A 14,152-nucleotide genomic window follows, 5' to 3' on the forward strand; every position below is an offset into this window, starting at 1 on the left:
ATGTTAGTAATCAATTTATAGATCTTTTACATTTTAACATTTTGTTAATAATGGTATATTATTCCAGATGCTGTGCAGATGTTTTCTAGATCTAGATTTTTTTTTTGTTAATGCTTATAACTGACTCATAAAGCTGAACTTAATGGTGTATTAACTGTTAATGAAGCCATTGTTACAACTTATAAACCATTATTAGATGGTAGTGCCATATATTATGCTCAGAGACTTATGACTGGAGATGAAGCCAGAACCTTTTCGGAAGATCCTGCTGAACTTTGAGGAAGGAACACCAGACTCCTCTAACCTTGGACCAAACGGGAGCATTTGTGTCTTATCCCTCTGAGCAGACTGCGGCACATGTCAGGTGACAAGGTGACGTAGGCAGACGGCCCTTTAATGAATAACAATCACCTGAAACTGAGTTGTTTTTTTGACCCAAATAGAAGCTTTAATTAACGTACATCTTCCATAACCCCTTAGAATGCTCACGTCACTCGGCTCTCATGCTGGCATTTCATCAAAGCTCCCGATGTCTGATGGAATGTCATTTAGCCGAGGAAATCAGTGCATGAACGCGGACTTATCTTATTCATTACGCGAGCGTCTTTCAGTGAAAGGCACTTCTGTGCTCCTTCATTAGCGAAACCTGAGTCTCAAAATGCAATAAAATCATCCTCTGATTAACTACATTGTGTTAGTGTCTTCTCTTAAATGAGAAAGAGAGAGAAAGAGAGGGCGAGAGGGAGTATTGGCAGTGTGTGCGCTGCACTTCAACTCGCAGCTCTTATCTCTTGTTCATGTCAAGGAAAATGGAGTTTCTCTAATGGGAGGGATGCGCATGATGAAATCCACATCTGCTGTTCCTCAAAGCTCAACGTTATTCTCTGTATAACGTTTTAGTGGTTCCTGGTATTCCATGAGAAGAATAAATCTTCCTGCCTAATGCTATATCTATATTCAGTAGAATGGAAAATATAATTTACCACAAACCCTCAGGCACAACTGATTTAGTCAGTTCTGGTTTTGGTTTCTCTGACAAGAGCTGAACAAATCTGTTTTTTTATCAACATAAAGCAAAAAGCCAAGTTTCACTTTGTGACATTTTGTGTCCTTAAAAAAAAAAGAATACAGATAATCTGAAAGTCACGCAATAGTCATACAGTAAAAGAAAGGACAGTAATATTAAACATGTCGGTCTATGAGTCATTCATACAATATTTTGGTCAACGTCACATGAAATACATTTAATAGAAATGACGGCAAAAACTCAAATATGAATTATCCTTTTTTAGTATTTTAAGTTAATTAGATTCAACTAGAAAAATGACCATGTCAGAGCATTACGGCCAAACTAAAGAAGTCTTCATGTCTGCTGTGAATTTATTGTATCTGACATCGATGAAGAGTCATTAAGGAGCTGACAGGATAAAAAAACATCTCCATCATCTACCTCCATCCATTAGTAAGTATTAATTCATATCGACTGGGATCAGCTTGTCTCTTACATTGATGGATACTTTAAAAAAAATGAATGCCATGAAGATGGATGCCAGCGCCATGAGACGTCTCTGCTTAAATATATATCTATATATATATATAGATATATATTTAATTCAATTCAATTCAGTTTATTTGTATAGCCCATTTTCATAAATTACAAATTTGTCTCAGAGTGCTTTACAATCTGTACACATAGACATCCCTGCCCCAAAACCTCACATCGGATCAGGAAAAACTCCCAAATAACCCTTCAGGGGGAAAAAAGAGAAGAAACCTTCAGGAGAGCAACAGAGGAGGATCCCTCTCCAGGATGGACAGAACAATAGATGTCATGTGTACAGAAGGAATCATTATCCACAAATATATATATACTTTACACTTGACGAAAAGCTTTTATGAACTGGATAGAGTTTGATGGATGCATTTAAGCGCGTGTGTAATATTGCATTTGCATTATATATCCACTTCCAGCAGCCCACACTAATCCAACGTGGCAGGATTCTGTTGGTCAATTAACCTTGGCGTTAAATCGTGTTACGCTTACGAGAGCAACGCCCGGTCCTGCAGCAGGAAGCGTCTCGTGAGTATCATGATCCGCCTATCTATCTGTCCTCCATAAAGATCTCTCTGATTTGGATGAGATTATTTCTATTTCTGCCCGGTCCGTTGTTGAGATTATTATCGGAACATGGAGACGCATCAGCAAGAAATCCTGAGTTGAAGGGACACTGACTGCATTAACAGTGGATTTACAGCAACAGATGACACCAGATATAGGAGAGCACCCACTGTCATCTTTTGGGGCACAAAGAAGCGTGGAGCAGTTTAAAGTGGACCGCTCTGCCCGTAAACCGAGTTCACACGGAATATATACTGTAGAGAAAACATTCCACCTTTGATTCAGCTCATTTGGCCATTTGACCTTGGGCAACACCAAATATAAGCGCCACCCTCTGGCCTTAATCTCACCTCACTTCCACTGTTACACACGCTTTTCCTTCTCAATCTATACTTTTAGTCAGCGGGATTGTTTTAAGCTACACTCGACTTAAATATCTTCACGACTATTGGATTGCCATTAAATATTGTCCAGACATTGTTGGTACCTGGAGGATGAATCCTACGGAGTTTGATGATCACTAGCATTTTCTTCTGGCTCCAGCATAAGGAGGATGAACAATTGAATAAATCTCCATTACATTCCTAATTAAAATATTTCCATTCGATTTGTTGATATTACAATAGTCTTCATCACTGTACAACAACAAAACACAAACTATTGGTCATTCCCAGCTATTTCTGAGTGTCCAGAGGAGGAAGAACAGCCGAATCAAGGCGCGGTGTTAACTAAAGCTCCGGCAACAGAGACTCATAACACGTACGTGACCCTCGAGTGCTGACACGAGCTCTGGGAAGATGGAGGATCTGTTCCCCATCGGTCCACTCGGGTGGAGACTGATCTGGCTCGGGTTTGACGGGCACCTAACGGTGTCTCACGGCAGGGAAACCTTTTTTGCAAAAATGAGGGCAGACGCCGGGCGGCCGTTGGCTCATCGCCATAGCAGCAGGCGGGCGGAGACGATCGGCTCTGCTGATCCACCAGCGTAATCTCACTTTCCCAAACTCTGCCGCCTGTGAGGAGCCACAAAGTCAAGTGGAGACACATCGAAGCTCTGATGTATCTCTTCGGGTTTTTCTTTCAGCTCTTTCTTATTTGACTAGATTTTTAGCTGCAACTATGTGTCCGCCATCCAGCAAAAGTAAAAAAAAGTCAGAAAGATCAGTCCCAGAGTGCACAAGAAGAAGTTTATGTGTGTTGGTGAGACGCAGCAAATAAACTTCAAATGAGCTGAAATGTTGTCGGAATCTTTTCAAAGAAAAAAAGAGAACATTTATTAATTATGACAGATTGGTCCCCTAGAGGGAACAAATTATATATATATATATATCTTTTAATTAAACCTTTTTGGAGCTATTCAAATGTTGGTGAGTGCCTTTGGCTGCCTAAAAGCAGAAAGTCGCTGATTAAAACAAACAAAAACATATTTATTTCGCTGAAATGTCCATGGCTTGTTTGTTTTATTTGGAGTAATGTCTGGTGGAACCAACAGTCGTGGATCAAACAGCGTCTCTGCTCAGAGGTTCATTGTTATCGGGGAGTAAAGCCTCTGGTGTTTAAATAACGTATGAAGAAATTCGATACGCTGGTTTCCTTTGAGGCAACCTCTCTGCTCGACAGTCACAATATGAGTGATTATAAAGTCCGACCTCAGTGTGTGTGTGTGTGTGTTTGTTTGAGTGTGTGTGCTCATGTTTCTGTTGGAACGTGGATGGATCATTCACAAATTGATTAGATGGCTGCTTTTGTGTTAAAGTAATTGTTGTACACACAATCGTGTTGATATATTTGAATTACCATTTATTTTCTCTGATTTCCATCGCTGTCGTGGGAGCTTTTCTCTACTTCTTCAAAATGTTATTTAATTTAGTTTGTGAGGATTCGGTGGTGCCCCCGATATTATATTCTGTACAGCCCTTATGGTTGGATTTTGTGGATGTATTGAATGAATGACCCCGTAATGTTGTCTTAGTTTAGCAGACCTTCTTTACTTTTATTATTTTGTATCTTAAGCCAGAAGAAATAAAACTGTTTTTTTCCTGGTGTATATTTTATCATTTAAAGTTAAATAGACAAAACTGTCTCGTAAGCGACATCCCTCACCAAACTGGAATGCAGAAGTTGGAGATAACAGGATGAAATATGCATGCGAAACCTATTTTTATGACTTTTCCTTGAAAGACTGATAAAAGAAAGCTCAGTAAATGTAGAAATGCTGTTTTTTTAATTTATGCTCGAGCCATCGGCCAGCAGCTGAGGTGAGAAAACAGTCATTAAAAAAATCTCTATGCCGGACAGATTTCTTTTTTTCGGCCCAAGGTATAAAAGAAGATAAACCATGTCAGAATGTAGAAGAAGTAATGACTCTTGTTCTTCTCTAGATGATGGGAGAAGGTTGTCAGGCTTGGGCTAAATAGCACTGATACAGAGGGGACAGCGACCTCTCCAACAGTACACACCATCAAAGTCAAAATGTTTTCTCATTTCCCATCAATCACAATGAGCTGGTTAAGCACACATGGACAATGAAGCTGAACCACGGGTTATTGGAATATAAATAAGGTATTTTATTTTAGAAATATAAAAACCTAGTGCAAATAAACCGTCCTCTGTTAAATGAGGATTGTGTTCATGCTGCCTCTCCATCACTGATGGTGTCATTTGTTTCTTTGCCGAGACACCGGTACAGCTGTTTTTTCATAAAGCATGTGTAGTTCTTTGATTTTAGTTTTTTACTTGTGGTTTTGTGTGTATTTTATTCTATTTGAATGTTTTGTGCTATCTGGACCATGAGTCTGTAATAAAAGTTTGATTGATTGAATGTGTTCAGCTCTGACGTTTTCTTGTGCGTCATAAGCAAACGTTCACACACATCTAAACATTTTTGAGTCATGGCTCCACGAGGGTCACACTGAATGGATTGAATGAGTGTAATGGACACGTCACATGTAGAGGCACAGCGACTGAAAAAACAGCCTTCATGAAAAGGTGTCAAGCCTGTAAACCAGTGCTTTTTTCACTCTTTATTAGATATTTTTTAAATATTCAATGTATTCATGAATTTCTGTTTTAGATAAATGTGCTTGAAATGTGTGACTTTTCTATTATGGGGCTTTTTGGGATGGTTAATAATGGCTGTGATGTCAGTGCCGATCCACTTGAGTTCTTACAATACCAGTTTAAACCAACAACATGTCTGAAGGACAGAAAGCAAGATGGTTTTCTTCTGGGTGAGTTCTCATTTACATAGATTACTAACACAAAACACACATGTAGCTTTTATTAAGAGTGCACGTGATATTAAAACCTGTTATTACAGATTTAAAAAAATGTAATAGTCTAAAGTCATAAACAGAGAAAAGAAAACAATCAATAACAGACCTGGAAAATGGATCCCCATAATTGTTTCATCTTTTATGTATTATTTTATGATTGAGTCTCAGGGAGAGAGAAAAAAGAAAGAAAGACTGGAGCGATGAATAATTTAGGCATTTTTTTTACTAAAAATAAATAATTTAAATGAATAAACTTGACGATCAAAGAAGTTGCTCTTCCCGTTTCATCTCTCCAAATGACCCACTGAGAAATCACTGCAAACCTACTTACACGGTATTTTGTTCAGCTCGTTCATGAACTTGTCCTTCAGCTTGGAGAAGGCCTCGTCCTTCTCTCCGGCGCCCGTGCCGGCCACGTTGGTGGTGTTGGAGCCGGCCGTGGAGGAGAAGGTGGTGGTGGGCTCGGCCGCCGCCGCCGCCAACGCTTCCCTTCGACTCTCGGTCATCGTGACGACGCTTGGGCGGCCAGGCAGATGCTGCACGAGTGAAGGAAGAGAAAGACAAAAACAAAGTGGGTCAGATTAGTATATATTTTTTCTTCTCCCCCCTGCTGTGACAGATGCGTGTCAGAGGCGCTCGCCTTGTCGGCTGACTGAGCCGACGCAGACTGTGTGAGCAGCTGCTGGCTCAGCCTGAGTAAACATCAGCTCTGGTCCAGGATGAATTGGCCAGCGCGCTGAATTCAGAACAAAGCTACTCACTCATTGCTTAAACTCCAGATTAGCATCACACAGCAGAGATAACATGGTTATTTATTACTCTCGTACAACACGGGGCGGTGAATCTCGAGTCTACTGCTACTGGCTTAATTTAAATTCGGGGCTTTTTAGAAGTCAAGCGAAACAAGTACAGTAAATAATGTCGCGGAGCACGGAAGATTGCTCACACACTATCTTAGCACGCCGTGCTCTTTGTGCACAACAGGTGTGTTGACTTAGCATTTAGCTCTTTTGTGAGCGGGAGGAAACAGTGTCATTCATGTTAACCTGAGTGTGTGTGTGTGTGTGTGTGTGTGTGTGTACTTTATGTGTGAATAGTCATGTGTCCATGCACGTGCAACGCTTTAATGTCCTTTATAGAGCATCACTTTCACTGTGGGAGGTTGAAATGAAGTTTCAAGAATATTTCATGAAAATGAGTCTCATACATTATCTTACTTTAACACTAAAGACTCACTTTAACCCTCCTGTTGCCGTAGGGTCAATTTGACCCCATTCAATGTTTAACCCTCCTGTTCCCTTTATATTTACTGACATATTTTACCCTTGGGGTCAATTTGACCCCAGCAATTAAAACCTCCAGAAAATTATTAGAATTAATATTGTTTTCCAAGTTTAAGTGTGAGGTACTTTATGTTTGTTTGTTGACTACCGAAATAGCCCTTTAAATATATAAAAAAGTAGATATTTCTTATATGTTTGACACAGTGAAAAACAGCCTGGGGTCAAATTGACCCGAAAGAACACCGACATTAAACATTGAATGGGGTCAAATTGACCCTAAGGTAACAGGAGGGTTAAACATTGAATGGGGTCAAATTGACCCTAAGGTAACAGGAGGGTTAAGGTACAGGAGTACCACCAGTCAGTGTGTACTCCATCCAGTACATGTCTTTTGATTGTTGTACAAACACATAGTTATTAGCCGTTCAGGTCAATTAGGTTTTTATGTTTTTAAAGTATTTTTTTCGTCCATTTCCAAGAGCTCACGGCTTCATGTTTTTTGATTTGTCTGACCAGCGGTCCAAAACCGAAAGAGATTTAATCTTCTATTATATATGACAAAAAAAAGCAGCAAAACTTCACACGTGAGAAGCTGGAACCAGTAAATGTGTTGTGATGTTGCCTGAAAAGATTATTAAAAAGCTTAATGGTTTATCAACTTATCGTTCCTTTTTTTGTTTTAGCTCTATAAAACAAGAGTAAAGCAAACTGAGGGAAAAAGTCTATTGTGGCAGCGGGGGGTGTTAAGGCTCGGCTGCAGAGTGGGTGGAGCGGGGGTGTGGTTCAGGGAACGGTGTCTGATTGTCATCAGCTGGTCTGATGACAATCAGACCAGCTGATGACAATCTGTGTCTGTGTATCTGCGAGGCTGTGTCTTCAAAAGGAGCTGGATGGACTGAAGACGGGAGAGGGACATGCAGAGCAGAGACACAGTCTGCGTTCGGAATAAACACGATTACCGAATATCCCTCTGGCTGCTGTGGCTTATTGGTGCTTTAGGGGGGGAACCTACTAGTGACAGCGACACACTTGTCACATCTATATATTAGCGACGCCTTTCATGCTGACAATATATACAGTATCCTTACAATATGTAGTTCGTATGAAAATTAAGTATTTTTTAGGAAAACACTGGCCTCTTTCTTTGTTTTTCCAGTTCTGTGTACTATTGAGTACCATGATGACGAATCTACTGCAACCAAGAACTATTTATTGTCCACTCTTTAAGTGCAGGTTGTAATTTGTCTCCGTCACCATCGCAATCAAAGAGGATAATGGCATATGAAAGTTTTTCCACCAGTACACACAATGGAGGTTGGTGCAGTGCTCATTAAACTTGCATTTTCCAATCATAGCATTGTTTCACGAGGAGTATTTCACTGGCGCAAACAAAAAACTCTTTTAAAGGGTTCTATGAAATTGAAAAATCTAAATGTTATCCTCAGAAAGGCCTCTAATGATATCTGTTTCTAAACCTCAAAGAGCTGGGCTCAAAATGTGGTGGCAAATCATGCTCACATTATCTTTAAAGACACCAAAGAAAAGAAAGCTTCGGAGAGCGGAAATCCAATTCATGTCTCTCCGAATGTATAAAATGAGGTTTTCAAAAAGCAGCGAGGCAATTTTGTCTGAATCACAGCAGAAATATGAAAACATGAAGTCTCTTTCCTATATGCGGCCGTCAGATACAGCTCGGCTGCATCTGGAAATGTCCTTTGGGAGTTTTCATTCTCCTGAATTCATCTACACAAAGCTGATGTGCTGATTAAAAGCGTCACAATAATTCAAAGGAGAAAATATCAAACTATGATCTAATGGTGCCACTGTGTAGCGTATGTATAAAAAATTATTCATTTCATATCAGCTGATCGAGAAAGAGTGATTCATGCACTTATATCTCAAATCCTCCTCAAACTGATCATCAGTAATCTTGCACCGCTGTCACTTTATACTTTAGAGACACTGTATACACTTTCATTTTTATATTTTCATTTCCTTTATTATTTAAATGTTTCAAAAGGTAATATGTGCTGCTATTTTATTTTATTCATTTAAAAAATGTTTTGCTGCTGCAACCAAAAATGTCCCCCTGGGGATGAACAAAATCAAATTTTATGTAATTTGAAATCTAAATATCTCCCTCTATCTCTATCTCCCTTTATCTTTCTTGGTTTCCTTAGTGGAAAAGTTGATATATAATAACCAGTTTTTGTACAGTGTTGTGGCAGCGGGGTGTGTTTAGGCTCGGCTGCAGAGTGGGTGGAGCGGGGGTGTGGTTCAGGGAACGGTGTCTGATTGTCATCAGCTGGACTGGTGACGGATACAAACCTGTCACAAGTGTGTTTTTATATTTTTTCTTCTTCTTCTTCTTATTATTATAGTGTGTTTGTACCTCTGTTTACTTGGAGAGCCCTGCAAAACTATGCCAATGTGTCTCGACTGTTGGTCTAGGCACAGATGGCAAATAAAAAAACCTTGAACCTTGAGATTCATATGTCTTTACTCTAAGAAAACCATGGGATCGTCAACAAGCAGACAAGCAGCTCCATCATTTGAGAGATTTTGATCAAATCCCCATCCTCCAGGTTAGACTTGTTGGCGGCAGGGAAGACAACAAATAATCCGAGCATCTGCACCAAATCTTTTTCAAGAACACTTTGTTTTCGCACCAGGCTAGTTCAGCATCATAACCTGGCTCAGCCTTAGCCACTCGAACTGGTTGGACAGGTCACATGTGCAGAGGGGCGTAACATCTGAGGTGCGGCAGTATAGATGATTTTGGCGATAACGTTTTGACTCAAAAGAGAAACGTTGCTCCATGAGTAGCTGGAGATACTCAGGGACCAAATATCATGTTTCTGTAAACATTCAGAGCTTCACTGGAGCTTCCATTGTATGCCTGTCATCATATTTCAAATCCCTACAAATCATTTACATTTTTTAAATGAGGAATCATTTATTGAAGAAACAAAGAGCTTCGTTCAACAGATACGGATTGAAGCCGAATATTTCATTAAATCATACAAATTTAAATAGATGTTGACATTTGGAGTTCACAACGAGTTGTTGGATATATTAGGATGACACGCATCTAATCCTATAAATAGGATAAATAATTAGTAACAATGATGTCAGTGCAGCTTTATCTTTGCAGAAATACAGCGTTTACACAGTGATGAAACATGAAGAGACGAGAAACACTTCAGAATGTTAATGTAAACTTCATGAATGAACACACGTGTATACACAATATCATTGGCAATGGAAAGGACCGTCGGAGGCGGCTGTTGCCAAGAGAAACAAATGACTGCAAGATAAAAAAAGACAGTGATGTCGTAACACTGTAAATCATTTGCACGGTCGCTAGCAGTAGCCGGGAAGCAACGGCGGTACGGATCACTGTTTCAGGAGGAAAGTTCATTGTTTTGCCTGAACCATCTGCAACCACACTTAATTGCTAATTGTTACATGTTGAACGACGACATGTAATTATGTAATGCCAACGGTATTTACACAATTGACGTGATAAGGAGCTCATAGGCTAAAACAACAGGTAAACAAACTCAATCCCTTTTAAAAAGGACGAGTTTGAGGCTTTGCCTGGAAGATCTGTAGATATTATGGTTGTAATCTTAATGACCAAGACATGTCATTTCATGCAATTAGCACCACAATGTTCCCTGAAGCTCAACACATCAACTTGTCTGCACTATTTGTCCTATTCCATCTTCTCCAAACCATACAGACACATTAATAAACCAGTGGAGAACGACAGTGATACACGGCCTCGTTTAATTATCCTTCATGTAAGTAGTGGTCGATAATTGGCATTCATTACATTACATCACATGTCATTTAGCAGACGCTTTTATCCAAAGCGACTGACAATAAGTGCATTCAACCTAGAGTACAAACTAAGAACAACAAGAATACAGAAAGTAACATTTCCTCAACATAGTCGAACTACAAAAGTACCATAATAAGAGCTATTTAAGTGCCACTGAAGTGCTAATCTGTATTTTAATCCAGATATAGTCGATATAGGCATTCATCTCCTTATTCAGTTTTCATGTCCTTGAATTTTCCATTGCTTCAATTGTGTACATTTGGTGCCACCCAAGTATCCTTTAATATATATCATGTTATTTATATTTTCACCACGGTACTTTGTAATTGTGATGCTTGTTTTGTATTTGAATAAAAGCCCTTCTGACGGTCTTCAGGATCACTTCCTGTTCCTCGGGTTCTGCTGCTTCTCTAAATACTGCAAGAGCATGACATCTATGAATACTCCAGCTGTGACTTTTAACACCTCACTAACACGTGTTTAATATCATCTTTTCCAGAAACGGGCGTTTTTTCAAGACGTGTCATGTAGTTAGCTGCAAAAAAAATGCAGCAACCCGTTTAAAAAAGAACTATAATCCGAGCGAGAGAGAATTGAACTTTACGTGAAGAGTTTGTAATGAAACGTCTGCCGCTGTGGAGGAAGCGGCCATCGGTTCGCTCGGCCCTCTCGTCCCCTTTTGTTGTCGCGTGGACACCTACGCATGTCCATGTTCACTCAGCCGCCCCTCGGTCTCCCTTTGAAACGCTACAAGGTTGGTGTGGGCGCTGAGCCATTGAGAGGCAGCGGCAGAGATACTTCAACACGGGCGAGGGACTTTTAGGGAGCACAATGATGCTCCGCAGAGTGCATGTGGGAGGCTTTCTCTATAGAAACATAATTGATCATGCTGTGACAGGGGTGTGTGGGGGGGGGGGGGGGAGGCTCGCACATAGGCTTTCGCTCAATATCTCCAAGCGAGCTCATGTCTTGTTTAACCCTCCTGTTGCCTTAGGGTCAATTTGACCCCATTCAATGTTTAACCCTCCTGTAACCTTAGGGTCAATTTGATCCCATTCAATGTTTAATGTCGGTGTTCTTTCGGGTCAATTTGACCCCAGGCTGTTTTTCACTGTGTCAAACATATAAGAACTAGAATGGGCACTCGGTAGAGCGCATACCTTCGCATATCACAAGATTGGGCATTGAATTATGAACATGTTGGCATTAGTTGCATGCCAATTGGATAGAAATTGACCGCGCTATGGTAAAAAGAAGATTTTGACCTATCCATGACCTTGACCTTTGACCCGATCGATCCCAAAATCTAATCAAATGGTCCCTGGATAATAACCAATCATCCCACCAAATTTCATGCGATTCGGTTTAAAACTTTTTTCGTTATGCGCATAACACGCATACAAATAAATAAATAAATACACGGCGATCAAAACATAACCTTCCGCATTTTCAATGCGAAGGTAAATATCAACTTTTTTATATATTTAAAGGGCTATTTAGGTAGTCAACAAACAAACAAACATAAAGTACCTCACACTTAAACTTGGAAAACAATATTAATTCTAATAATTTTCTGGAGGTTTTAATTGCTGGGGTCAAATTGACCCCAAGGATAAAATATGTCAGTAAATATAAAGGTAACAGGAGGGTTAAACATTGAATGGGGTCAAATTGACCCTAAGGAAACAGGAGGGTTAAGAGAGCAACACAAAAATAATGTAAAGACGATGGTTTCCCCACGCTCGTGTACAAGAGGGGCGCGACATTTTTTGGAGTGAGAATAATTGCCGGGAAGAATTCAGCAGGCTGTGGATGCACGTGTTCTTGCAAATGACAGCATTCCTGTGAATTGGAGCCCTTTCAAATGGAGACGTGCGTCTGAAGAATTAAATAATGCTCAACGCTTTTAGAATCACGTCAAATTCCTCCGTTGGATTATGGGAGGCTGAAGCTGCTTCTCAAGCTCCGAATGGGAAAATGTCAAACGGGAGAGACTTCCAAATGTGAGCCGTATGTGTGGGGAGGACCGCCCGCGAGGCGTGTTATGCCTCTCTCGACAGGCCTCGCATCACTGGCAAAAAATGAAACATTAATTCAGCTCATATTTGCACCTTAATGACTACTTGCCCATTCAAAGGATAAGATGACAACTTCCGTGTGATCTTCGTTGTCTGCAGTACCTCGCAGCAGGCGTGAAGAGTTTATGGAAAACCTGAGAGCCTTGTTGACTAGTTCCCTTTCTTTCTTTCTTTCACTGCAACCATACTGAATATTCATTGCAACACAGGTGTCAATATCTGCCCGGTCACTATTATAACCCACTTAGACGACAGCTTTAAATAGTGTCGCTGTGGCACAAAATGGCCACCACACCTTCCTCTCACAGTCAGACTGCAGCATGTCCTTTTAAATCCGATGACATTGGATCTTCCCATATTGTAACCTTTGAGCAATACCGGCTAATTTGATCCAAAAAGATTAATGTAAATTGAGGAGAAACTAGGGCATGAATTGATCTACATGTAACCTGTTGTCAACTGTCATCCCCACCTCCACGACGCCGCTTGTTTCTTGTTTCTTTCTTTTCTTGCGCTCCCACCATCTCTTTGGAGGTGTGCTGCTCAGGTGCAAAACCCCAACCCAATTACAGGACCGCCAGATGGCCCAGCAGGTCCCCAATGCAGTATAGCGAGGCTGGCACTCAGCTCCCTCCAATCACTTCTCTCTCTCGCTCTCTCTCTCCATCTTTCTCTCTCTCCCCCTCTAACTGGGTCAGCTCCCTCGCTCCTTCGCTCTCTACCTCCGTCTCCCCTTCCTGCTATCTCCTCTATCATGCTTTAATGTTGTTGTTTTTTTACCCCCATCACTAATGGATTTTTTTTTCTCTTCCCAATCTGGGCATTTCTAGAAATAATAACATGACCATGACAATGGCTCGATTAATAGCTATAGATTAATAGCTATAGATGTATTGGGTCCAGATTGGGGTACCGTGTTGGGATCATGTGGATCGCTCTGCCCCCCACTGGGTCCAGTTTGGGCCTGGCTCTCTCAGCGTGTGCCGGGTTCACGCTGTTAGACGAATTGATAAAGCTGCCAAAAAGTCAGCCTCACCTCCGGAGTAATGCCTCCATTTCATCATCAAATTCAATATATATTTTTACAGATTGCAGCTCGGCCGTGTGGTAGAGTAAGGAGAGCGAGGCACATGGGCGGCCTTTTGCCAATAACACAACCCTCTTGTCATTTTATTGGGTTTCATAAGTTAATCACCCAGTAAATCACAAATTAAACCCATTTTATCAAGAATTATCTGCTAATCGTAACAAAATGATGTGACAGTTGTTATATGTCAACCTAATTATAATCACATTAACACACACATGCAGAGAAGCCACAGTAAAAAGCATTAAAAGCCAATATGAGAAAGCTCATCATCTACATGTACGACATGACGACGATCGTTCAGTCGCCATGTTTAATCCTAAATCAAAATTAGGATCAAATAGAAGCATGTGTTTAAAACATTTATCTGCCGGTACAGAAATTGGTTCTTTAAGTGAAAGAGTCAGTATATTTTTTTTAATGAATAAATACAAATAATAAGGATGAATATAATATCCCGAAA

At 40.4% G+C, this 14,152-nt stretch overlaps 1 protein-coding gene across 1 annotated transcript in view; it reads right to left on the reverse strand.

Moving 5' to 3' along the window:
- syt1a (synaptotagmin Ia) overlaps nt 1–14,152 on the reverse strand; it is a 166,366-nt gene that overhangs the window by 40,113 nt on the left and 112,101 nt on the right. Inside the window, exon 4 of the mRNA XM_056425497.1 lies at nt 5,726–5,930. Coding sequence (XP_056281472.1) covers nt 5,726–5,900 — 175 coding nt within the window. The 5' untranslated portion in view covers nt 5,901–5,930. The remainder of the gene's footprint in view (nt 1–5,725; nt 5,931–14,152) is intronic.

Source organism: Pseudoliparis swirei, chromosome 10 (assembly GCF_029220125.1).
Source record: "Pseudoliparis swirei isolate HS2019 ecotype Mariana Trench chromosome 10, NWPU_hadal_v1, whole genome shotgun sequence".
NCBI classification, from domain to species: Eukaryota; Metazoa; Chordata; class Actinopteri; order Perciformes; family Liparidae; genus Pseudoliparis; species Pseudoliparis swirei.